Below are 26899 nucleotides of genomic sequence, written 5' to 3'. Positions count from 1 at the left end.
GAACAGATCATGCTGATCTTGGGAACACAAAACTTTAGTGTATTAGAGCTGGAAGGTCATCACATCCAATCCTATGCATTTTACTGGCAAGGAAACTGAGGCCCAAAGAGGTAAAACTTTTCCCCAGCATCATGCTCACTAATGGGTTTGATGACATTCCTTCATTTATTCAATAAATATTTGAAAACTTACTATATTCTCAGCAGTGTACAACAAAGTATCTGCTTATAAAGAGCTTACATTTATGCCAAACAAGTGTTTATAAATATAATCTGACCTCAAAATCTCCTTAATGCATAGTACAAAGATGAGCACTTAGAATATGCTTTTTAAGAATGTTTGTGGGACTAGTTGCAAATAAGAAATGCCTAATTCTAAGTTACCTGATTGCTTCTCATGAGTCAGTGGCACTGATGCTGGAATGGGATTGCCTCAAATACAGAGCCTCCTTGGCTAGTGTAAAAAGCACATGTTGCCACTGAGAGGACTGTTTTTAAGACTCAGGGAAGCTCTGTGTCCATTGTCTTCAAGATCTCTAGGGAGAAGCATCTCTGTAACACTGTTTCTGATATTCCCACGGAGATTTGCCTCGGGCTTATCTCTTATTTCTGTTCTCTCTTTCAGAGCATCAACATAGGCAGAGGAGCCAGGAAGAGAGTAAGTCCTGAGCCCACTGCAGGCTCTCAGCAAGAAGCTAACAGCATTGTTTTCTGTTGAAAATATTAGCTATGTTTTTTTTTTAGAAAATTCAAATGAGCAAAAAGATCAGTAGAATCAACCTTAGGGGCTCCTGGGTGACTCAGTCAGTTAAGCGGCTGAGTCTTGATCTCAGCTCAAGTTTTGATCTCAGGGTCATGAATTCAGGCCCCGTGTTGGGCTCTGCGCTGGGTGTGAAGCCTATTTTTTTTTAATCACCCTTAAGCCCACCAGTTCAAGAAACCTCTTAGTTAACGCATGATGTTATACTCTCAGATATTTCTGTCCATATATAAACATTATATGTATTTATTTAATTTTATTTATTTTGAGAGAGAAAAAGAGCAGGAGAGGGGAAGAGAGAGGGAGAGAGAGAAAATCTCAAGCAGGCTCTATACTGTCAGTACAGAGCCCAATGCAGGGCTCAAACTCACAAACCATGAAATCATGACCTGAGCCAAAGTCAAGAGCTGGACCCTTAACTAACTGAGCCACCCAGGCACCCCTGTTTTTAAATGGAATCAAACTATAAGTTATTTTATAATCTGTTTTTTACGTAATATATTTAGAGTACTTTCCATTGCCAATAAACATACTTTTATAGCATCATTTAAAATTACTGTACAATAGTTTACCATATGTTCCTTAAGGCTATACTATAATTTGTTCAACCATGCTCCATTGTTGGGCACTTAGATGTTTCCTCTTTTTCACTATTATGATCACTTCTCCAGCAAACATTCATGCATTTAAATCTCTGGGCATGTCCTTGGTTATTTCTTTAATATAAAGTCCTATACATAGAAACCTGTCATAGGGTATAAATGCTTATTAGTTTTTGGTAAATATTTCCAAATTGCTCTTTAGAATGGTTGTGCTTACTTATGGGTACCAATTTTCCCACAATGTCACCACCACTGGATTAGTTTCGTTTGGTTGAGGGGTCTCTTTGTTTTAGGTTTTTGTAGTTGTTGCTGTTTTAGTTTTTAACAGTTTTACAGTGAAAAGTTACATTCTTTATTTTGCACATCTTTGCTAATAAGGGTGAGTTTTTAAAATATGTTATGGGCCAGTTTGGCAAGGTGTTTAACTGTCTATTAGGGAAAGGAAAAACTTCTAGTCCTTGATTTTTTTGCCCTAAGGATCTCATGAGACTGTGAGGCTTAAAGTTACCAAGTTCTGAGAGTATTGCTGTGAGAGTAACCATAAGGTGGCAAACTGGAAGATAAAATATGAATCGGAGCTGAAGCATCTTAAAGAAGAGCTGGATGTTCTTTCATTTTGCATGAAGCCCTGCCTTTGGCAGCTAGTCCCGACCATTAGGTTCCAGGCTGTGTGGGAGAAAGTAGGGAGAGACCACTTCTAGTCTCACTCCTGGCTTTGAAGGCCCACCACAATGTTCCAGATAAACCCTGACCCCCAGGGCTGACATGGCCAAGATCTCCCAGGCAGTGAGAACTCTGGCCTAAGCAGTTCATTTGGACTCTCCCATGAGTGGTCTGTTGTGCATTTTGTATTCTACATATCAAGGGCAGAGCTTGGCTTCTGGGAGGATTTGTGAATGAAAGGGCTTTCTCTAGCACTGCTTGCTGATCCTCATTGTCCAGGATGAAGATTCAGGGACTGAAGTAGGAGAAGGAGCAGATGAATGGGCCCAGTCCAAAGCCACAGTTAGGCCTCCTGACCAGCTGGAATTGACTGACGCAGTGAGTGTGTGGCATCCTGCCCTTGCCCCTTCCACCTGCTCCGCCCTCAGAGATGTGTTCTTTCATAGTACTGGTCAGGAGCCTGCACAGAACCTGGGTGTGAGATGTCTGCTGACACTCTGAGGAACCCTTCCAAATATCAGAAAAGGTGCTGGGTTTTGGTATTTCTCTGTATTTCTCTCCCGTAGGAGCTAAAGGAGGAGTTCACCCGCATTCTGACAGCAAATAACCCACATGCACCCCAGAACATCGTCAGGTACAGCTTCAAAGTAAGTGATCCCTGTGGGGTTGGGGCCTCTAGGTGCTCCTTGGTTTGGCAATGACTTGCTACATTCCAAAAGCCTCTCTGCTATTAGAGAGATCACCTTTAAACTCTGGCCTTTGGCTGGAACCTTGAAATTTTACACAGAATTTTCCAGAAATTTAAAAATTTTCATAATTAATCTCCTTTGAAATCTTATTGGGTACTTATTACGTGTCAGACACAGTTAATAAATTATTTTCTGGGCGCCTGGGTGGCTTAGTTGGTTGAGTGTCTGACTCTTGATTTCAGCTTAGGTCATAATCCCAGGGTTGTGGGATCGAGCCCTGCATTGTGCTTTGCACTGAGTGTGGAGCCTGCTTAAGATTCATTCATATTCATTCTCTCTCTCTCTCTCTCTCTCTCTCTCTCTCTCTCTCTCTCTATCTGCCCCCCCCACCTGGGCTCATGCTCTATCTAAATTTTTTAAATAATAATAAATAAATTATTTTTGTTATTTTCAATACTTACAACTATCCTAAACAGTAGATATTATTATCTTCATTTTACATATGAAAAATTTTAAACTTAGTGGTTAAGCCCAAGGCCATGTAGAAAATAGGGGACAGAATCAGGATTTGAATCTTTTCTGCCCACCACCATAGACCATGCTTTTAATAAATGCACTGTTTCATTTCCCATCCATCTGAGTTACTGAGAGAAGAAGGGGTTTGTGGTGACTTTTGAAGGCAGAATGTCCCAATCTATGTACAGAAATAGTGAGTCTTTCAGCCCTCCAGGGACAGGTGGGTTTGATACAGCTGGAGTCCATGAGCTGGTTTCCTCTCCACTGAGTTTACCCTAGTGTGTCATACAAATGTAATAATTTTCTATGTAATTTTAAAAGGGTTGGGAAGACATATTTTGAAAGAAGTAAGGAAAACTTGGTCTCAAAGTCAATGGTACAACTAAGATGCTTGTCAAAAAGGAGGCTGTCTAGAGGAGCCAGTCTAATAGGCCCTATGAAAGCAGGGATCACATCTGCTTTTACTAAGCTTAATATCTCTGGAACCTAGAAAATACTTGGCATGTTGGGGCACCTGGATGGCTCAGTGGGTGAAGCATCTGACTTAGGCTGAGGTCATGATCTCATGGTTCTTGGGTTTGAGCCCCACATCAGACTCTGTGCTGCTGACAGCTTGGAGCCTACAGCCTGCTTTAGATTCTGTCTCTTTCTCTCTCTGCCCCTCCCCTGCCCATGCTCTGTCTCTCTCAAAAATAAATAAACATAAAAAAATTAAAACAAGAGGAAATACGTGGCATGTTGTATTTGTTTAAAAATTAGTTGTTGAAGAAGAAATGAACAAGACTGCCTAGGCTTTAAGCCTAGCCCTACTTCTCATTTGCTGTGTAAACTGGACCAGTACCAAACTCAAACCTTTTCTAGATACCTGTGGCCTCCTGTATAGAAAAGAGGAATTGGGGATTTAGCCTCTCTGAGGATCTATCCAGCCCTCACATTCACTAAATACAGTTCAGAGTAGGCCAGGCAAGTATGTCTGAGGACTATGAGTGTCCTGCCTCAAATCTGTGGTGAGACAAGTGCACCAGAATCACTTGGCATGGATGTAAGAGCCAGTGATAGACAAATCCGGGACTATCCAAAGTTGGAAAGAGAAGATATTTAAAAATATGTCTTTGATGAGAATTTTTAAATTTTTATTTCATTTGCCTCCTCTTAAGCTAGAATGCAATGAAAACTTCAGGTTAACTGAGGATTTGATGAGATCTATATATATCGTTAGCAGATGGGCCACGTTAAGCCTTATAGAATGAAGGCAGACTACATTCTGACTTGAGCAGTACTTTTTGGGACCCCTGGTCTGACCCAGTCCTCTCTCCTCTTAGGAAGGCACATATAAGTTTATTGGCATTGTGAACCAAATGGCAGTTCACTTCAGCCATGTTGGGAACCTGATCCCCAGAGACTCAGATGAAGGACGGCGGCAGCACTACCGTGATAAGTTAGCAGCAGGTAGGCCTGGGGTCCAGCCTGAAGCTACAGCCCAGAGCCTGGTCCCTTTCTGTGGTCACCCTAGGGGGCAGATCACTAAGCCATAACTTTGCAGAGCCTCTACTTACATAAAGTCCAACAGCTGGCTGTCCTGGATAGGTCTGGGAGTTAACCCATGAGAACCCTGGGGTAGGTGAGTTCTCAAAGGCAGGAATCTAGAAAGCCTTACCCTACCAGGGGACAAGGGAGGAAGCCTGGACTTTGGGCTCATCTGAAATATCCTACCAAGGTTCTCAGGAGTCCACCAAAGTGGCGATTTCAGAAACTGAAATCCTTGAAGAAGAAGAGCCTAAGGAAGCTGAAACTGAAGCTGGAAGTCAAACAGATATGCCTGCAGCTGAGGTACAGTATAATATTGTTTCATCTCTCCCCTTCCATCTCCAACTGAGGATGGAAGTTTCAGGGGTAACTTGTTAGAGGTGGAGCTGAAGATGAGATGTTAGAGGCTGCAGGTACCAATGCCCCTGGCACCATCACCCTCTCCCACCTCTGTCCTATCCTAGGACATGACTTCTCCCCACTCTTGACTCCCCACCACCTTTTTCTCACCGCTGAGACCTGGTCCTATGAATCTTTTTTTCCAGGCAGCTGAAAAAGTGACTGAGGAAGAATTGATGACTCCTAAGCAGCCCAAGGAGCAAAAACTCACCAACCAGTTCAACTTCAGTGAGAGGGCCTCACAGACCATAAACAACCCTCTCCGGGTAAAGCAGCCCCACTGCACCCCCTTTACCTCACAGATCTGCACTGTTCATGGCAGGAAAGGAACAGGCCTGACTCCAGCCCCAGCAGCCCTTGGCCTGGAAGGGTGACAGGCATGCACCACATTTAATTTCTCTGAGGAGAGCTGGGAGCATATGTTCAGGTCCTTGTAAGCCATCCTCATGGGAGTTCAGAGTGGGTAACAAGGAATCTGGAGCCCTTCAACTGAGACTGAAACATGTAAGGGCCTTGAAGAAGAGGCCAAGATCTGGGGGAGAGAGGAGAGGCCTGATGTGCCAGGGAGACACGACTAAAAGCCACTTTGACTGAAGTTGATGGTCTCTGTGATAGACTAACCTGGAAAAGGCTAGAAAAGTTCCCTAGCTCATAAGTATGGAGGAGCCTGAGTACCAGGCTGAAAGAATCTCTCAGGGTTTCAGGGGAGAGACTTACATATGTAAGACAGTGTTTTACATTAACAAATCTATGAATGGAGGGCAAAAGTCTACAAGGTGGGTTTCTGGCAGCTCCTAATCACACTATGTGCTCCCTATTCAGTAATCTGGATGATACATGATGAGGAGGGAATGCATTCCCTTAGTGGAGCCAGAGGCCCCGGTATTAGAGAGAAGTCTTCTCAGGGTGAAGGATATTAGCCCAGTGGCCTGCTAGGGGCAGACCTCTATGTCTTGCATCGAGAGGCTGGCCAGAGGCCTGCCTATCCCCCACTTAGCTGAAACTGGAACAATCAGGCTTCATTGCCCCCAATTTCTAGCTTAGCCTTCCTCTGAAGGAAGCTTGGAAGGAAAATGTAGGTTTTCACTGTATCATTTCGTCCTTTGTTCAGCCCCTCTTTACTTCCCCAGTTCTGTGTCCCATCCCTCCCTCTGCTCTGAAATGCTTCATCCATGGATATACTATTGGGTTAAGTGAGGAGTTGAGGGCTCTCGGTGGGTTTTTGTTATCTTTGTTCTCTAGGACCGAGAATGTCAGATGGAACCTCCTCCCAGGACAAACTTTTCAGCCACAGCTAATCAGGTGAGACCCTGGCTCAGTCTAAAAGTCATCACCACATTCCCACCTCCCCACCTCAGGCATTCTTGTCAAAGGTTCCTCTGGTAGCCTGCCCACCTCATCCACCCATCTCCCTGCTTTTTGTCCACGCTCTGAACATCAGGCATATGAAACAGTAGTCCCCACCTAATGAGGTGTGGATCAGCCACATGCCCCTCAGGGGCAAGGCTGTCAAAGAGGGAAATAGGCATGGCTTCCAACTCTCTGTAGTCACCCCATGGCTGACTCTGAAGTGTTAGCACTCTAACCTGCCCTTCTAGCAGTCTTAATTGTTCCTGCAGACCCCCATTCTCCCTCAAATTCTACTGGATAGCCATGCTGATTTAGGCAGGATATGGTGCCAGGAGACCTGAGTTGAGCCCCAACTTTGCTGCTTATACTATAAGATCCTGGGCAAACCATGTCACACTTAATGCCTCAATTTCTCTTTCTATGTCAAGTGAGGACAGTAGGCAGCCTTACAGGGTTGTTGGAAGGCTCTGAATGAGATGACAAACATTGAATTATGTTGTAGTGTGCAGTACGGGCCCATGGGTGAATTGTTAATGTAAGGTGTGTCTATTTGGCCTCCAGGTGGCAGTGACTGCCCAACTCTGGAGAGCACACAGTGTGATCTGGGTTTTCCCCTCCAGATCCTTGCTGCTTCCTTTGTTACCATCCTTGGGCTTCTCTTGCTGTCAGATGCAGTTAGCAGGAGTTCCCTTACTTTTTGTTTATCTTTTTATGCTCAGAAGTTGTGGTCAGTACTGTAGACAGTTAACATGAACTAGTAAAGTCTATCACACTTCCATGGGGTAAACATTTTTTGAATTTCCTATTTCAGAGTCTTATAAATCACCAAGAAAAATGTGACCCACCCTGATATTTGCCCATTTGTTTTGCCCAGTGGGGTTTGTAGTTTGGAACAATACTGATCTCCAGCTCATAACTGAACCCCTGAGCTGCAGGGTGGAAAGCCCATCCCAAAGGTGTCCTAGAGCTGACAGCACAGAAGACAGACATTGAATACATAATTACAGTGGGCCAGGTAGAGGATGCTATAGTGGCATGTGACAGGGCCTGACATAATCTATTCCTCAAGCTTCTCTGAATAGGAGCTGGCTGGATGAAGATTTTGCCCTGCAATGATCCTTCTCATCTTGCCCTTGCCTAGTGGGAGATCTATGACGCCTATGTAGAGGAACTTGAGAAGCAGGAAAAGACCAAAGAGAAAGAGAAGGCAAAGACACCAGTGGCTAAAAAAGTGGGGAAGATCGCTATGAGGAAGATGGCATCTATAGAGTCCCAGGTTTGGTGGAGTTTCCTGTGGATCTGTTACAGAGAATGACTGGTGGGATCTTGGTCTCTTGGTAGAGAGAAGCCTGGCTATCTGGAAGGTCTTTACAGACCTTAAATGGAAAGCTAATGTTGAAGTATGAATAGTTTTTCCTTGTAGGAAGGTGTGAAGAGAGCTACAGCTGCCTCTGGCATTCCACACCTCTTCCCAATCTTATATAGGTCTGGAGGCCAGCAGGGACTCAGGGTTTTTGGGCTAGGGAGCAACAGAAGACATGAATGTTATTGAAAGCCCACTGCAAACCCTGAAAGAGCTCAGGAGTCTTCTCAGGATGGGGCGGGATGTGAGAATAAGGCACCACATCCCTGACCAAGGGCTCGGGGTTTTGGAGAGTGATTTGCTCTTTGACCTTCAGTCCCTGGATTTACTTGTGCTCAATTTTATAGGTGAGTCTTATAGGCCAGGAGCCAAATCAGAGCTGATCACAGGCACCAACAGGTTCAGACCAATGGGTGTGGCCACTCTGGGCTGGATTTACTGTGAAGAACCATAATAGGAGTCAGTGTAGAGGTCTATTTGTGGGGGGATCACTGTGAGTGTAGCCAGCACAGGTTTGGGGATATTATGAAAGTTATAGTGATAGGTCAAGGAGGATCACAAGGAGATGCTGAAGGGCCACATTGGTCCTTTCATCATAGAGAAAGCTGAATCAGGAGCCAGAGTCCCAGTATGGATGAGTTTGACCTATAATGGGATGGGAAATACTAGGTCCATAGAAAGACGAGGTCTGCGTTCAGCACCCTGGAGAGCTCCCAGACAGCTCTCTAGGAGGTGGTTCAGCTATAAAAGCCAAAAGAGTTAAAGGAAGTTTTGTCTGAGGTATTCCCACTTCCACTCAATTACATGTTCCTGATAAAAGTCACATATTATGGGAGGTTTAAGGATTCCCTGCTTTGGCTTAATATGAATTGCCCCGAATCAGTTTCATTCAATTACAGGCCAGGCACTTGTAATCATGGTCATGCTGAGTACTGGAACTCTGAAGTGAAAGATGAAGTCCCTGTCCCATGGGTTGTCCTGTCCAGAACCTTGACTTCCCCTTTACTAGTCCCTAGAGGTTAGGGGCTTCAGAAGGGGTGATGTTAGCCTGAGTCAGGGTTCACTTGAAGATCTATGAAAGGTTTATCTATAGGCTGTGTACTAGGACTATTATTGTAGACACTTTAACTGCAGCCACCAGGACCCAGAAAAGAGAAGAAATATTCCTGTGGCTGAAACTGAAAAATTTCCTTGGGTCTAAGCCCTTGGTGTCTAACATGCCCAGGGAAGTAGGACTACACTGGGTTATTCCAGCTTGGTTGACATGGAAGCCTGTGATGCAGGCAGAGTCCAGCCTTCTGGACCAAGAAGCTACAGTGGAGACATAGCATTATGGGGTATAAGATACCTTAGTGAGTACCTTAGTATGCAACCTGTAAGCAAGGAAATTGAGTTTTAACTAAGAAATCTCAAGTACTGGGCCTGGCTTTCTGTAGAATAGAGTGACCCTTTGCTCAGGCCCAGGGCATGTACAGAGTGACACCCCTTTCTCAGAGACCTGCATCTGACAAGGTTGTGAGAAGGGGAAAGCATAATAACTCTATGATACCCTGTAGGAAAATCTGCAATTATATATCTCAGATTTCTGTTTGATTAATGATTTGGATTAATATACAGAAATGAATGCAAACTTGTCTGATCTGAAAGATTAGGATGGGAATGGCAGAAAGGGCTCAGAGGCCACAAATTCAGTCAGAACCAATAAAAAGCTATGTCTGCTCAAGTAGTATAGTATCCAGAACAAGAGAGGCAGTGGTCTACCACACACCTAGAACCCTGAGTCTCCCAGGACCAGACAAGGGTGGTCAGACTGGTAAGGGACTGGCTTTCTGTGGGGCCTGAGGGCAAGAGACCTGGAGTCCACAGAGTTGAGTTTACATCCTGGCTTTGCTACTTATTAGCTAGGTTTTTCTAACCTGTTTCCTCATCTGTAAAGATATACTAATGATCTTACTTTGCAAGATTGTTGTGAGAGCCCAAGATTATATACAGTTATTAGTATAGTACAATGACCCCAGATGCAGGTGGCATTATCCATCCCTGCTGTGTCATGTGTACTCTAAGATTCAGAGAATTTAAGTAACTTACCTAAAGTGGCCAACTGATTCCTTCCTAATGCATGCGATGGGAGGGAATGCAGGTCTGCCTGGCTTCAGAACCCATTTTCTTAACCACTGCCTGATGCTGGCACTTCTGGAAAATCTCATTTTCAAGAGCCAAGGGCCTAGTGCTCTGGAGCCTCTCAAGGGTTGCCCACTCAGCTGGTTTCTTTCCACAGTGGGCAAGGCCTGGATTAGGAGTCATTTCTGCCTCTTACTCCCTATATACAAGCATATCTGTTCCCTCTGTGAGCCTCTATGTCTTCCTCAATTCTTGATTAAATGAGTTGGACCAGAAGCTCTCTGAGGCCTTAATGGGAGTCTTTGTCATAGCCCAAGATGATGAAACCTCTCTGTTCTTCAATGTTCTTCAATGTCATGTGTTGTGCTCTGAGTAGGCCTTCTCCAGAACAAGCTCAGAATGAAAAAACACACGACAGGCTGTGCCCAAAGGCCAAGTATAGCAGTGCAGGCTCCTTGTACCATTTAAAAGCTGGGAATTCCCCAAAGTGGGTGGTGAGGTGAGCTGGTTTCTGAGGCATGAAGAGATATCTTTACAGAGCTATCTGAGGTGGGTGGTATCAGAGATAAAATTGCAAGTCTGGGCTGTGGCTCAAGACATAACCTTTCCAGGTGCTAGCTAAGAGGGCCTGTGGCCTCTGTATCTCCACAGAGTGATGACATCACCAAAGTGACTCAGGCTGCTAAAATCATGGAGCGGATGGTCAACCAGAACACTTTTGATGATATTGCTCAAGGTAAGATTTGAAATGCTGGCAACTACTATTATTGCCTGTATTAAAAATTCCTCATACAAGGCAAGTATTTGAGTGTCCCATGCTAGGTACTATAGGTACAAGGGGAGAAAAACTAATCCCTTCCTCCTCTGGATGTCACTAGGGAGACAAGACATACATAGGTCAACTACAAACAATGGAATAAGAAAAATGGGTATAGTGATGAGATCTGACAATGGTGTGACAAAACACTGTATATTAGTGAACCAATGTCAGCTTCCCAACAGTCTGAGGAGGCAGGCAGAGATATTACCCCTACTTTACACAAGAGGAAGCTAAGGACAAGTCTAGCTGGCTATTGAATGACAGAGAGGACCCAAATCCAGGTCTTGAGTTTCCTAATTCTGTGCTCTTTCTCTACTGCATCCAGCTTAGGGAAAATATAAATGCTAGAATGCAGACTGAAACTGCTCTGGGGATCCTCAAGAATGGAAGAAGAGAAATGAGGGATGAGTGGCAGCAGTCAAGGAAGACTGCGGGGAGGGCTAAGCTAGGTGCCAAGGGATAAGCAGAGTTTGAGTAGGAGATTGGCAGAAGGGCAGATGTTTTGGGCAAGGGACAGCATAAACAGTGACTCGGTGATAAAAATGAATGGGAATTGTCCCTGGGGATAAAGTGCAGCAGGCTCAGTGATTCCGACAGGGGTTTGTTGGAAAGTAGTGAAAGCTCAGGCCACAGAGGTGGTTAGAGCCAGTTAATTAAATGCCTGGAATATCTCAGGAAATCTGAGATTTTTCTGCAGACAGCCCAGACAGAAACACAGCCCAGTGAGAGCATGATGCAATTGGGCAGAATACAGGGACAGAGATGAAGATGAGTTTCAGGTGTGGGGTGGAGTGGGCCTCACCACACCTTTTCCAGGGGATGGAGAAAAGGGAGTAAAAAGCCAGTACCAACATTCCCTGGGAATGGCCTATGTACTGGGCATTGTGTGGAACAATTTACATGTGTTACTTTATATCATCCTTCCAGCCACAGGCAGAATGCCATTATTATCTCCATTTTATAGGTGATAAATCTGGGCTATTGCTACTTGTTCAAAACCATAGCTAGTATGAGGAATGAGTGGTACAATCAGGACTTGAACACAGGCCCCTTAGATCCATAGCCGAAGCACTTCAGCACAAGGCTATAGAACCACTGGGCTGGAAGAGACATTTCAAAAAAAAAAAAAAACATTCAATAAGTCTATGCTGGTGATTAATTAGTGATGAAGTGAAGAAAGAAATTGATTCAGAAACGCTTAAATCCTGGGGGCCTGGGAAATTCTGGTGTCTTTGACAGAGCCAGGGAAATAGAATCCTTCCCATGGCATGAACAACACATTCCCAAGTGGCTTATATTTCCCTAAGAGGTTGTGCATTTATTTGGAGCAGCTGCCTCCCCAAAGTTGGCAGCTCCTTGTTGCTGGCTGGTCTCTTTTGCTGACAGCCTAGGGCTCTTCGTGGTGACTTGATGCTCATTGCTCACCCATGGGACACAGAAACCAGGGCTGCCAAGACCAGCAGCCTAAACAAGCCCCCTTGTTATCATTCAGGCTGGAAAATGACCTTGAGTGCTTTTCAAAGCTGTCAAAGTACACAGCAGCTGTGAATGAATTTGTCACTCACACAGCTTGGCTTCCTGAAACCCAGCCTCTGCAACCAGCCCCACCAAAGGACTGCAAACACGATTAATATCCATGGAGAAATTGGCCTTGGTGAACCTTTTTCATTTATAAGAACACAATCACATAAAAATGCACTAAACTTTGATTTTTTTAATTGCATACTCTTTTTCCCTTTGGGAAAGTATGATCATGAAGAAGTGAAAACAGAAAAGTATTACCAATTAATCTCCTCTCTGAAATGAAGTATTTTCAAAGATAGCCTAAGCTCAGGGAGCTCTGATATGATCAAGCCTCGTGCCTCTAATCACTCTAGTCTTTTTTAAATTCTGAGACATTTGTGAGGTTTGAATGTAGTTCCACAACCTCAAGGTGGGGGAGCAGAGCCTCGGCATGTCCTTGACCATGTTGGATGAGAGGATTAGTTTTCTAACGGGTCACACTTGATTGGGAAAAGACTGAGAAACTTTTCACTTCTGTTAATTTATTTCATTGCATTCTTTGAACAGTCATTGGCTGTCTGCTCTATGGCTGGCCCTGTGCTAGGCACTGCAAGTCCAGAAATGAATATAACATGCTTCCTGCTCCCCGGGAGCTGTCTGGTAGGAGAGAAGGCCAAAAGGATAAATAGAAGCAACACAGCATGACAGGCATTTCAGTAGAGATGCCTGGAATGAAGGAAGAAATGAATTCTGCCTAACAGGAAAATGAAGGCCTCACAGAGGAAAAAGAGTTTAATATGGATCTGCAATGAGTAGGAGTTTGCCAGGAAGATGGAGGAGCAGGACATTTTAGACACTGTTTGATACAGAGGTTATGTGAACACCTGGCTGGAAATGACATGGAAGTTATGGCCTGGAGCCTTGGTTTGACCAGGGAGCCATGTGCAAGGGGAGCCACTGAGGGATTTTCAGTGAGGTAGAGGAGGTGGTGTGGTGAAGTGATTTATTTACACTCAGCTAGCTCCGTGGAGCATGGACTGGAGAAGGAGTTATTGGAGGTGGTGAGTCCATTTAGGAGGATGGTGTAATAATCCAGGTGATGGCTCTTGGGGCATGGGCAGTGGCTAGGGGTTTGGAGAGAAGTGAATGTTTAAAACATGGTCAGAAGGAAAAAATGAAAGGTGATGAAAAGAGATCAGTCAATGATTACTCACGTTTCTGGTTTAGACAAGTGGAAGGATGGATGGAGCTTCTGCCTAAGTTAGAGGAAATGGGAAGCAGAGACGATTTAATCCTGGAGATGAACTTGAGTTCAGAGAATCCATCAGGGATCCAGGTAGCTTCACAATAGTGGGGCTTAGGGGCACCTGGGTGGCTCAGTCGGTTAAGCGTCCAGCTTCGGCTCAGGTCAGATCTCACGTTTATGGGTTTGAGCCCCGTGTCAGGCTCTGTGCTGACAGCTAGCTCAGAGCCTGGAGCCTGCTTCCTGTTCTGTGTCTCCTTCTTTCTCTGCCCCTCCCCCTCTCATGCTCTGTCTCTCTCTGTGTCAAAAATAAATTAAAAAATACATTTAAAAAAACGATAGTGGGGCTTAGCAGCAGATATGAGGTCAGACAAACCTGGGATTTTATCTATGAGGATATGGCTACTTTATTGTAATTTGCCTCCAACAACAGGGATGAGAGTAACAATAACACATATAGAGAGCTTACTAGGTACCAGGTATTTTTCCAAGTTCTTTACATTTCTTAAAAATTTATCCTCACAACAGTCCTTTGAGATAGGTACTATTACTGTTCCCACTTTGAAACACAAAGAATCTGATTGTTTTGGCCAAAGTGGTACAGACAGAAAGTGGCGGACTTGGGTCTGCCATAAAATGGCAGTCCCAGGGCTGATTCAGCCTATGTGTGTTTAAGATTTTAAGTACTATGAAGATGCTGCTGACGAATACCGAGACCAGGAGGGTACGCTGCTGCCGCTCTGGAAGTTCCAAAACGACAAAGCCAAGCACCTGGCCGTCACCGCCCTCTGCTGGTGAGTGTAGACATTGCAGCAAACCCGAAATCCCTGAGCATCTGCTGGGTGCCAAGCGCTGGCAGGGCACTTCTACTGCACTTAACCACCTTGAGGATGATATGTAGCATTATAGAAAAAAAAGAGACTGGGATTCTTAAGGGATTGTGGTATCAGCCCAGGTCTCAACACTCAACAGTAGATATCTACAGTGTAGTTAGGCACCAGTATTCGTGGGAAGGCTCATGTCCACAGGAAAGCCATGTTTATTTCCTGGGCCAATGGGTTCCTATTTCTTTTGCAGGAATCCAAAGTACAAGGATCTGTTTGCAGTGGGACATGGCTCCTGTAAGTAATCTATTTGTTCATTTGCTCACTCAATCAGCAAACACTTAAGTACCTATTCAGTGCAGAGCTCTTTGCCAGAAGTGAAAGAAGATATAGTCACTGCCCTCAAGGGGCTCACAGTCTAATGGGCAAGACTGACAGTCATACCAGCAATAGTGCTGGGAGAAGGAATATACCAAAGTGAGCCTTGAAGGAATATACCAAAGTGATACCAAGAGGGGAGAGCACTTCTGGCAGAGGGACTAGCATATGCAGAGGTCCAGAGGCACAAGAGATATGGGAGGAAATGAAGCTGTTGAGGAAGCCAGGGTTGGGAAGCCATTCCAAGAAGCCTGGAAATTATCCTGAGGGGCTTCTTATGACATTCTCCTGAGGGGAAATCACTGAAGGACAGGGACAGAACCAGCACAGGGAGGAATGAGAGGCATGAGACTGGGGGCTAGGAAACCAGTTAGGAGGCTGGTAAAGCCCCTTAAGAAAAGATCTGGACCATGACTGTGGAAGTGAGGATGGAGAAGTAGGTTTGGTAAGCTTGAGAAGGTAGGCTGGACCAGACCTGGGAGAGATTGGATGGTGAGGCTGAGAGAGAGGGAAGTTTCCTGATCTGGCCCCAGAGCAGGCAGGGGTGGGGGCAAGGGCTTGATGTTCATCACTTGGCCCCTGGGCCCTGGAAGACCACTATTGTCCAGGGTGTTCTCACCCCTGCCAGTTCCCCCCTGCCCGCACCCTCACCCCTGTAGCAGGAGGCAGCACTGTGGTAACTATGTGGTAGTTTGCTTAGCCTTCATGTCCCATGTTCCCTGCAGAAGGAAGCCTCTGCCTCCGAGCTGTCCTGGACATTCTCTTTTCCTAACAGGAGAGGGCCCCACACTTCATGTTAGCGCAGCTCCCCAGGCTAACAGAGTGTTCCCTGGCTGGGAGGATCAGCTTCTGTGAACAGAAAAGCCCTTCCATTCTCCAAACTTCTCCTGGCTGGCAGACATGCAAGCTCCTGGGCTCTACCCCTTCGACCGCCTGTGCACCCAGCCCTTTCTTTGACCAGGGTACGGGAGGTGGGAGGGAGGGCAAGGAGGAGTTGGTGTTTATCATTCCTCTCAGGGAGGAGACCTTGGAGCTGCTCCCAGTCTCGTGGTCTGGGCTGCCTTTGAGGATGCCCTAAATGCCCGCTTTGTGTCCCTACTCCTGAGGGTGGGCTGCTGCCAAGCTGGAAGCACCCTCCTCCTCTGGCAGGGAACTAGCACATTCCTCCCGCTCTGCGGCAGCTACTGGCCCTGGAACAGGGCCTGGGGGCTGAGCAGGCCCTCCCAGGAGTGGGTGTCGACCCTCTCTGAGGCTGCTCTCTGCACGGGCTCTATGCCCAGGACTGAGGCAGGGGTGGGAGAGGCTCCCTAGCAGGTGGGAAGAGAAACTACATCAGTTCTACCCCCATCCTCCTCCCACCGAGGGCCAGAAGCAGGGTCAGCTGGTTGGGATCATGCAGAGGCTGTTCACAGGGGCAGCTTTAGCCAGAAACAGTGGAGAAGAGTAACCCATCCCTCAGAAATAGATGACTCCCAGCTAAGCGAAATAAGTCAGGCAGAGAAGGACAGACACCATGTGTTGTCACAGGTCTAGCAGGAGAAACCTAATAGGAGACCATGGAAATGGGAAAAGGGGGGAAAAGAGTTGGGGAGAGGGAGTGAGGCAAATCATGACAGATTTTTTTTTAATTTTTTTAATGTTTTATTTATTTTTGATACAGAGAGAGACAGAGCATGAGAGGGGGAGGGGCAGAGAGAGAAGGAGACACAGAACTGGAAGCAGGCTCCAGGCTCTGAGCTAGCTGTCAGCACAGAGCCTGATGCGGGACTCGAACCCACGAATGTGAGATCTGACCTGAGCTGAAGTCGGAGGCTTAACCGACTGAGCCACCCAGGTGCCCCCATGACAGATATTTGAATGCTGAGCACAAACTGAGGGCTGAAGAGGGGGGGCAGGAAGGGGAAAGGGATTGATGGTCATGGAGGAGGGCACTTGTAGGGAAGAGCACTAGGTGTTATATGGAAACCACCTTGGTAATAAACTATATAAAAAAAACAGAAAAACTAAAAAGGAATAGATGACTCCAAGCCTGACAGGCCTAATAGCCTCCTTTAGGCAGACATGCACCCAGTAAAGGTCTCTTTGTCCCTTGATAGCCACATTATAGACCTTCTGGCTGGAGGGTCACTTCCCAGTGGCATGACCTGGGGCCAAAAGTGTCTTCTGAGCCTTGGCTTCCTTACTGATGACATGAAGAAACTGACACCTGCCAGATTTCTATCTCAGGGCTGTTGCTAGACACACTTGAAAGGAAAGCAAATGGGCCCTGTGAACTATAAGAACTACCCACATATAAAGGACAATCATTGCTGATTTGTCTGTCATTCTGTCCCCTCACTTTCCTGCAGGAGTCTCAGGGGACCGAAGCAGAGAAAGGGGCCTGTGGGGATGGAGGAGAGTCAGATAAGCCCCTACCTACTCTAGAGAGCAGGCCCCAGAAGCGGCGGTTGGGGTATTTGCTGTTGCTGCCACTGGTACCAAAGTTATTGGCCAGCTGGCACATAGGTATCTTTCTCCAGAGCCTTGCACATCTCAGCACCATTCTGCAGAGGTCTGAGCAGGGCCAGGCTGAGCTGGGACTCAGAAGGGCTCCTGTATTCACTTCTGATGTCACCTCTGGGAGTCCTGTGCTCTTGAATACCCAGATACTTCCCTGGAAGAAAGAGGGCAAAGCTGAAGCAGGCAAAAAACAACTAGGCACCCTAGTTACCACATGAGGTCACTGTGAGGAGCAGCTGGGTCACCAGGACCCATCACACTGTCTTTGGAAACTCCCAGATGCCAGTCTCCCATCATCAGACTGCCTCATGCAGACAAACACTGGAGTGAGAATTTGGGTTTGTTGTTGGATTTGACCCTGATGAGCTCAGCCCAGACCTCCTTTTGCCTGTAACTTCCAGATATTTATTCTATAACACAGCCAAGAAGGACTTTGGCAGGGGTAGGCATGTACCTGAGAAGGACTGGGGCCAGTCTCTATTTGGGCCAACAGAGCAGGTTGGCTGGAGCAAGGGCAGGCCAGGATCAAACGGGGGGTGGGGGGGTGGTGAGGGAGTCCAGGCAATTGCCTGCAATAGCACAGACGCATTTGCACCTGCCTCCCCTGTGTGGCTACTGGGTACGAGGTGGTGGATATGTCAAGCTGCATATAAGGCGGACACTGGAGTGTCCCCTAGGGTCAGGCTCCATGTCTCAGCAGAGTGGAGAAAGAGGCTGTCAGCAGGTGCAAGCAGATGGAGGAACGTTGTAGGGCAGGGGAAAGTACTCTAGGAAGGGATGGCCTATGGGGCAGAGCTGGGATGTAATTCTATCAGCCTCCTGTACTGAAGGGGTCCTTTCCAGCCCATTAGCCAGTTGATAGCAGGGAAATGAGGACTCCTCATGGTCTGTTGGGCAGAGATGGTGGAACAGATCCTGGGCACTCTGTGTGGTCCCGACTGGCTATCACACAGAGATGGAGAGGAAGCTTCCCATTGCGCTACGTCTAAGAAAGGCAGAAGAGCCAACTGTCCCTCACCCCCGTCTCCCTCTGGGAGCAGCCTTCAAAAGGGGCCAAAGTCAGACCCTGAGTCCCAGCACTAAACCCTTTCCCACTCTGTCCCATCACATCCGGGTCTGTCTCTGAGCCTGTCTAGGCCAGAGATACACTTGTAGGGATTTAAATCTTTCCTGATCATTTATTTGTCAGCTTCACTAATTAAGCAGTGTTAATTTCATTTACTGAAAATGGAAATTCATCCACCTCATTTCTCCCTGTTCATCCTCCACACACAAAATCCATCACTCCTCAGCTGCAGGCTGCGTAAAATTTACAGGACTAATTATGTTGTCAGGTCTCTTTGTAAATACAGTCCATAAAGGCCACTGTGCTCGCTGGGTTGTAGTGCAAGGGCATTCCCGTTGTTAGTTTAATTACTGGTTAGTTATTTAGGTTCTCAAATGTTTGCCTCATTTTCCCTAAATCAAATTAAATGTCCTGCTTGATGTATTCTGTCTCCAAGGCCTTGCTCTTATTTCCTACACTGTTTAAATGACTTCTAATCGGATGAGAGTGTTTGGCAAAGCCCAGGTGCGTGGGAGGCTGAACCCAGCGTGGCACTGTGGCCTCTGGGCCATCCTGGAGCTTTGGAACCCTCTAGCACTGATGCTCTTTCTTGGGGAAACCCTGGCAGGAAGTCTCCTGCCTTTGGAAACTGTATATTCTAACCCAAAGGGCATTTCTGTTCCTGGAGTCCAAGGTGGCAGGGCCAGGTATGGGAAACTGAGGGAGGGTGTCCTTACTGTTGCTAGAAGAGCTGGAGGTCATTGCTTCCATCCTCCTGACTTCTAGAGACACTGCTTCCAAACCATCCCAGGAAAAATTACTATCTATGCAGCTTCTCCCTCTGATTCCTAAAAGTAGAGTCTGGATCAAACCTCCCCGAATGCCTACTACATTTGTTTCCTATTGCTACTGTAACAAATTGCTACAAACATAACGGCTTGAAACAACACGAATTTATTATCTTACACTTCTGGAGGTCAGAAGTCTAAAATGGATTTCGCTGAGCAAAAAAAAAAAAAAATCAGTTGTCAGCGGGGCTTCAATTCTTTTGGAGGCTCTAGGGGAACATCCATGTCCTTGCCTTTTCCAGCTTCTAGAAGCTGCCCATATTCCATGGCTTGTGGCCCCCTTCCAGCTAGCAATTGCATTATTCTAACATCTCTGACTCGCCTGCCTCCCTCTTTCCCTTATAAGTACCCCTGTGATTACATTGAGTCCATCAGATAATCCAGATAATCCACTCAGATAATCTCCACATCTCAAGGCCTTTAACTTAATCACATCTGTAAAGCCCGTATTGCCGTGCAAAGTAACATATTTATGGGCTCTAGGGATTAGGACATGGACATTTTAGGGGGTGTTACTCTGCCTACCACAGCCCTTCTCCAAATTCCGCTTGCATGACTTAATAAGGGAGTCATTAAACAGCTGCTGCCTTGGAGTCGGCCCTGGGCTAGACTCATTTGGAAAGCCACAGTAAAGAGGATGAGGCCTGCCGTGGAGGCTGGCTTGGTAAGCTGGTCTCTGCGGCTCGGCATCTACTTCTCTCCGGCCACTGACCTGGCGTTAGCCTGGTGGCCCAACATGCCCTCTGACTGCCTTGCCTTCCCTGAATCCTGAGCAAGAGCCCAGGCTGCCCCTGACAGCCACAATTCTCCAGAGGGGCCCCCTATGATCAGGAGCTATTCCTTGCAGGACAGGGGTGGAGCTGTGGGACTGTGGCCCCCACTGGTGGTTGCCAGGTCAAGAAGAATTGCTCTTCCCTGGGCACTACTCCGCCAGGCCCCTGCACAAGGAGCTGAAGGAGTGAGAGCTTTGGTCTGTGGTGGAATTAAGCACTCCCTCCCCTGAGACCAAGGCTTTCTGAGAGCTTCCAGATCAGGTTCTAATAGGGGGTTGACTCTCCTTCCCAGAATCTTGTGAATCCTTGAAGGTCAGAGTCAGGGAGGCCTTAGAGATTATCCAGCAGAGCAGGGGTAGCAGGAGGCAACCCTCCCACTGGAAAGAATAAACCTGCTGAGCCAAGCTATGCTCACTGCATTCTTTGACGTGGCCTTTGTGGGAGGCTAAGGAAAGGAGCTGCTCATGACCGCCTGTCATAATGACATATGGGTAGAGAAGAGTGAAGGTGCACACACAGAGGAGAGGCTGAATGATCTGGAAGGCTTCCTAGAGAAGGGCAAGAGCATGAAGTGGAGCTAAGGCCAGGCCAGCAGCTCTCTCCCTCTATCTCAGAGTCACAGACTAGGTGGTTTCTCCATCTTTCTGTTTCTCCCTACTTCCCCCTCCCTCTCTCCTTCTCTTTCTCCCTCTTTCCTTTCCTCTATTCCTCCTCCCCTTCCAACTAGCCACATATACCTAATGAAATCTGTAGCTTGGAGGAACCTGGAATTCCTTCAGGGGCCCCAGATGTCAGTCTCTGCCTCTGCACAATGGAGGGTGGGGGTGGGGGCTCCTATCTGTCACTGGAGCTACTTTGAGGAACCAGGGAATTTGTGGGATTCAGGACAAAGTACCCCAGCGCCCAGGGCCCTGTAAGCCTTGAGCTTAATGAGATTTTAGTTTTCATTGGGAACTGAGGCACTGTAGGTGACCTTGATGCCATGTTGTACTCCTGGTTGGTGGCATTGTACTGGGAATGTTGGAGGGCCGAGCAATGGTGTCACAAGGCTGCTGGTCAGTGATAACATAACGAGAATGCTGGAGAGCTGGGCAATAATCACTGAACAAGTCACTAAGACTGCTGGTAGCCTGAGTGATTTTATCACAGGGGGACCCTGGTGGCCTGAGTATTGATGTCATTTTAGGACTTCTGGAAGACAAGATGATGGTATCATGCTGTTACTGTTGGAGGTTTGGGCTATCATATCACACTGGATATACTTAGATAATGGAATAGCGAGGTCTCACAGGGGCCACTGGATTCAGGGATGAGAAGATCATAGAATAAGATGGAATGCAGAGGGAGCCCCAGTTAAATGGGAGCTTTCTGTGTTCTTCCACTGTGGTTTGGCAGAACCTTGAATTGGAATTTAAGAAACACATAGTCTAGCCATGATTAGAAACTGTGATCTTGGGACTGCTGGCTGGCTCAGTCAGTGGAGCATGATGCAACTCTTGATCCTGGGGTTGTGAGTTCAAGCCTCACGTTGGGTGTAGCGCTTACTTAAAGAAAAAAGAAAAGATAAAAAAAGGAAAAGAGAAGAAAAGAAAACGGTGATCTTTATGTCAGGAGGGCTCATTTGGTTGCAAGTAACAGAGGCCACTAGAGGTGAGTTAAAAAACAGAGGCTTATTGTCAGGATGCATGTGACCTGGGAGCTAAGTATAGGTCTAAGATCTTTGTGTGATTGATTGATGTGTCTCTGTCTCTTGAAATTCATGCTTTTTTATACCAGGAATTTCCCCTTATCATGCTTGACTACCCTGTCCCTTAAACGTTCTCTAGTCCAGATTCTGGAGAGATTGGAATGGCTTTTGCAGTCCCCACCACCCCATTAGGTCTGATGTCCCTTACTTTCTCCACTTCCATGTGAAGACCACATTAGTACAGTATAATTTCAGCTATAAACAAGATATTGCATAAGGCAAACACCATGTGATGGGTTTGATGCACCCAGGCATACTATTTCTCCCCTCTGGCCTTAGTTTACCCATCTATAAAATTCTGGAGCTCTGAGTCCAGGCCTCCAGTCTCAGTGGTTCTGTGAGCAGACCAGTGATGTCCTCACTACAGAATTATTAAGCCAGGGTAGGGTTTCCAACCTTCCTTTTCTCGTTTCACTGGTCATGAAGACCCTGTGTACACAAGCAGGGGCAGGGAGTGCTTACAGATTGTCTAGAGAAAGTGAGTCACCACTGCTGTCCCTCAAGGGTCCTATGCCACAGTAGGAGCAAGTGTGAGGGTCATACCTGCCTTTGCCTCTTGGTGAAATAAGGAGAGCATCTGAGTCCTCAGTCCAAGTACTAGTCACTCACCTATTCATGCTTTCAGTCACTCTTTTGTTCACCCACCCACCTGTGTGCCTACTCACTCATCTTCTGTCAGTCTTGCCCAGCTTCAAGGACAGATTGAACATTAAGGGCATCAATAGTTCACCCGTGGCCTGGCAGTTACCACTGACTACATATCGAGGGGTTGGCCTCAATCAAACTAAGGGCTGCTGAGGGCAAGACCACATAAACAGTGAAGTGTCTCTGTCTCTGCCACAGTCCAGCCCAAAGGGAGGCCCAGTCAGGTGCTCAGGATTTGTGTGATGAACAAAAGGAGTTACAAATAACTGTCATGCTGCCCAATTCAAGCCCTGCATGGTCTGGGTGGGACACTTCCTTCATTAGGTCAAATATCTCCCTTTGAGAGTCATCCCTGGGGCCCATATGGGAGGAGCCCTACAGGGTGAGGGACTGCCAGTCCCTACTGGCTTTGAGACAGTGGCAGGCATAGGGTGACCCAATTGGCTCCAGGGAGCTAGAAGCCTCCAGCTCCTCGTCTTTGTGCGAGGTTCACTTTCTCCAGAGCAGAAGCATGTTCCTTCCTAAACCACTGTGGACCCTCCCTGTGGCTCAAGCTGGATCCTGGAACTTCCCACTGGAGGGGCAACTCCCTCCTTGCACTTGAAGCCTCCTTTGCAAACCATCAGTGGAGGGGTTCCCAACAAGAATCCCAGAGTTGGTAAGGATTAGCAAGGGAAGGTGGGCTCTCCCATAGAGAACTGCTATGGTGAGCATGCCAGCTTGCCTCAGCTTCCAACTCTACCCACCTAATGCCAGCCTGGCTCAGGCCATACCCTGCTCCCTAGTCCTGGCTCCAGTGTGCACCAACTGATGTTTGCAGAATATCTGGGGTGGGGGTATCTGGTAACTGTAGCCAAGCTTATGCCCAGAGCCTAGGGAACCCAACCCAGACTGTCCCTGAGTCCAGCCCAGGCACTTACTCCCCTGAGTAAGGGGCAGCATTAGAAATAGGACAGAAAGAATGACTCAACGAGACTAGTCATATTGGAGTGGCCTCCCTATTTTTCCCACCCATGGGCTTCAGACTTCAGGACTGGCCACTTTGCCTGGATGGCCCAGGCCTGAAGTTGCCAGGGACAAAAGAGGTAACCCTTGGCAGGGAAGGTAGGAGAGCCCTCATCTCAGCTAAAACTTTCCCTTAGCATAGGGTTCCCAAGATGGGCTGCTCTAGACTTCCTCTTCTGAGCTTGGGAAGGGTCCTGGACTGGTGGCAGGAGAGCTGGACTTGAGGGCTCAGTGACTACATTATGAGGATGGGTGCCACATGAACAGAGAATAAAAGTAAGCAGGAGGCTTCCTACTGATGTGGGTCGCACAGGGAGGAAGATGAGTGGCAGAAGGATGACTGGCTGTCCTGGGACTTCTCAATTCTGGGAACATGCCTACAGTTAGGGTACAGGCTGCAGCTGGGGACTTTGGGGCCAGAGGATATGGAACTCGTAGAGGCAATTCCATGTTAGTCCAAACTGAATTCCTGTCCTGGGCTGGGGGTGGGGAACACATGGGCATTATCCAGGCATCTAAGGACAACATCCTACCCCTGGGCCAGGCCCCTGAACCCTCTCTGAGGTTAGTGCTCTTTCCCAAGCCCACACACATTCTTCACCTAGCAACTCTGAGCTTGCACCTCTTTTTCCTGTACCCCAGGGAGAATAAGGAGAGTGATTGTCTGTCCTTCAATAAACCTGGTTACCTTATCTGTTGGGCCCTTCCATCAACCCTAAGAAGGGGTGAGTCAGGTCTCATGGTTCCATTTCAGAGAGAGAGATGAAGCCCAGAGAGGAATCCCACCGTCTCTGACAAGCAGAGCAGACAGATCTTGTCCATCCTGTGGGGGAGGGGTATGAGGGCAATTGAATCTTCCTATCACAACCTGGCATCTTCCCTGGGACAGATGACTTCATGAAGCAGAGCCGGGGCATGCTGCTGTTCTACAGCATGAAGAACCCCAGCTTCCCGGAATACAGCTTCAGCAGCGAGAGTGGCATCATGTGTCTTGACATACACGTGGACCACCCCTACCTGGTGGTGGTGGGCCACTACGACGGTAATGTGGCCATTTACAACCTCAAGAAGCCCCACTCCCAGCCTTCCTTCCGCAGTTCAGCCAAGTCTGGAAAGCACACGGACCCTGTGTGGCAGGTCAGCCTTGAACCAGGGTGGGGAAAATGGGTATAGAACTCCCGGAGGAGGGATCTTGGGGAGGACAGGCCATAGGCAAGGGGATGGGGATGAAAGGTACCAGCTTAGAGGCCAAGGAGCTTGGGTGTGAGAAGGCACAGAGGAGGGAAAAGGTGATAATCAGGAGGTAAGGGGTCTGCAGTGAGCTTGGGTCTGCTCCTCCAGAGCTGCTCTCAGGAGGGCTCCCATCTGTCGGCTAAGGGTCTCTTAGGTACAGTGATCAGTGACTCTTAGCTCATGGCTAGAAGACTCAGCCCTGACAGACCTCTGCTGAGTATGTCAAGGTCTCCAGTTCTCTAGTTCCCTATGTATGGGCTTCCTACACTCCCCATGAGGGGTCTCCTCTGCTATTTGGGCTACATTTGGAGGAACTCCCAAACAGGAGTAGGTGCTGCCCATTGTTTGCCCTTTGGGTGGAGCTGTAAGGCCTGGTAGGTAAGATCTGTCCCTGAGGCCTCTCATAGCAACCCCCTTCTCCAGACAGGCACAGCATGTGACCAAGACCCTGACACTAGGGCTAGATTTCAGCCTCTGTCTCCCCCTTATTGCATTGGGAGTGGATTTCATGTTTCATCTTCAGAAAGTCTCTTAGCTCTGGCTTTGCAGACTCTTCCTTACTGTATTCCAAAAGTCCCCCTCCTTCTGAGGCTGCATACCCTTACCCATGGGCAGGTCTGGGCAAATCTAAGGATAAATTTCTGCCTTAAGTTCCCCAAGGTCTCTGGGCTCCTCAGGCAGTGCTGGGACTCCGGCCTCTCATCTTCCTCAGCCCCCTGCCCTAATAGAGGCCCCAGGCAGGCTCTGCACCCTGCATTTCTGGCCCTGAGCTCTCTCAGCCATGTGGACACCTGCCGTAAGAAGTGGCTCTCAGCTCCCTGACAGGCCTGAGCAGATGGAGGACTATCCAGGCACAGGGGACATGGTGTCCTCTCTGCTCTGTCTTTTACCCAGAGCCGGGGCTCAGATAGCCTCTCCTGTAAGACATCCTCCCCCCTACTCTCCACCAGAGCAGGGGCCAAAGCTCACAGTCTCAAGAGTTCTCTCCTCTGAAAATCCTATCTTTCAGTTCATTGCCTCGCACATGGAGGTCTCCAGACAAGGGGAGGCTGCCTACAGACATCAAGACCCAAGGGAGGAGAAAAGACCTGCTTAGATCAGACTAAACCAGCATCAAACCTGCCCCTCCTGTCCCAGCTCACATAGCCCAGAGCAAAGCACAGAGCATCTCTGATTGGCCTGACCACCTTCCTCAAGCCCAGGAGAAGGCAAGGGACCAAGGCCAACCATCCCACTACCATACTATGTTCTCTGAATCAGACAGCAGGTTGGGAAAAGAAATGGGGGCGGGCATGCAGAAGACACATTATCGCTTTCACTAGGTGGGTGCCACAGAGATTGGAACTCACCTGGACAGGGATGACCTTCTGCTCTCCCACCATCCTGTCAGGAAAGCAAGGCCTTTGCAAACCCAAAGACTCCAGAGTTCTTGGTAGAAATCATGGCTTTTGACATGGGAGAGGCCTGCCTGTCTCTCACTCATTTCCTGACTTCCTGTTCCCTTCTTTCCCTCCCCCTTTCCTCATTCATCTCTCCACTCAGTAACTCCTCTTTGGTCCTCTGGGAGCTGAGGGTGCTTAAGGGCTTGGTCCCTGGGGTTCCTAGTGGGGAGATAACCACAGCCACAGGCTAAGCAGGACAGGGCAATATGCTAAATGCTAAAGAGGGCTCATAGGAGCACTGAGGAGCAACATCTAGGTTATCCAGGACTGGAAGCAGGGGCAGGAGAGACAGGTCTTCCTAGCAAAAGCAACACCTGAGCTGAATTGTAAGGCATGAGAAAGTATTAGTTAATGACAACTAAATGTAATATGAGATCCTAGGACAAAAAAAGGGGTATGAGGAGAAAACTAAGAAAATCAAATGAAGTATAGATTTTAGTTAAAAATGAAAAAAAAAAAAAGCATGTCAGATAAGGAAAGGTACAAAGGGGTTACATGTACAATGACACTGAGGCATCAAATGGAGAGGCCTGCTGGGAAGCCACACACCATTTGGAGCCCAGTGCGGGAGACAGGGAGGGTGGAGCAGGACCTGAGAAAACACAGGCGCCCAGCTCTGAGTGTGCTTCTGTTGCAAGTGGGAATCTTGGACTTTGTAAGGTAGTGGTTTCAAAAAAGTGTTAGTACAGAAAGTCTGATATATTAAAGGTGGGGGGTGGGACTGCTGAGATGATTCAGGGTCCTGCTGGCTTGACGGTTCCCTGTTGTCACTCCCCCTGTCCTCTAAGGTACTTTTGCAAGGCACCTAAGACCAACAGAGTGCAGGGCAGAGGACTCACACAGGGCGCCTGTGTCTCAGAGATGTCCTCTCACTGCAGCATGAAAGAATTGAAGCTTGAGTTACA

General features: G+C 47.5%; 1 protein-coding gene across 1 annotated transcript in view; it reads left to right on the top strand.

Moving 5' to 3' along the window:
• DNAI1 (dynein axonemal intermediate chain 1) overlaps positions 1-26899 on the top strand; it is a 58375-nt gene that overhangs the window by 20337 nt on the left and 11139 nt on the right. Inside the window, exons 2-13 of the mRNA XM_029919904.1 lie at positions 625-657; positions 2304-2402; positions 2591-2671; positions 4552-4678; positions 4947-5059; positions 5302-5421; positions 6398-6457; positions 7647-7781; positions 10641-10725; positions 14232-14349; positions 14633-14676; positions 24209-24456. Of these exons, the coding sequence (XP_029775764.1) occupies positions 625-657; positions 2304-2402; positions 2591-2671; positions 4552-4678; positions 4947-5059; positions 5302-5421; positions 6398-6457; positions 7647-7781; positions 10641-10725; positions 14232-14349; positions 14633-14676; positions 24209-24456 (1263 nt within the window). The remainder of the gene's footprint in view (positions 1-624; positions 658-2303; positions 2403-2590; positions 2672-4551; positions 4679-4946; positions 5060-5301; positions 5422-6397; positions 6458-7646; positions 7782-10640; positions 10726-14231; positions 14350-14632; positions 14677-24208; positions 24457-26899) is intronic.

This window comes from Suricata suricatta, chromosome 13 (genome assembly GCF_006229205.1).
Source record: "Suricata suricatta isolate VVHF042 chromosome 13, meerkat_22Aug2017_6uvM2_HiC, whole genome shotgun sequence".
NCBI classification, from domain to species: domain Eukaryota; kingdom Metazoa; phylum Chordata; class Mammalia; order Carnivora; family Herpestidae; genus Suricata; species Suricata suricatta.
The sequence above is the reverse complement of the archived record's forward strand: the minus strand, read 5'-3'. Positions and strand labels throughout refer to the sequence as shown.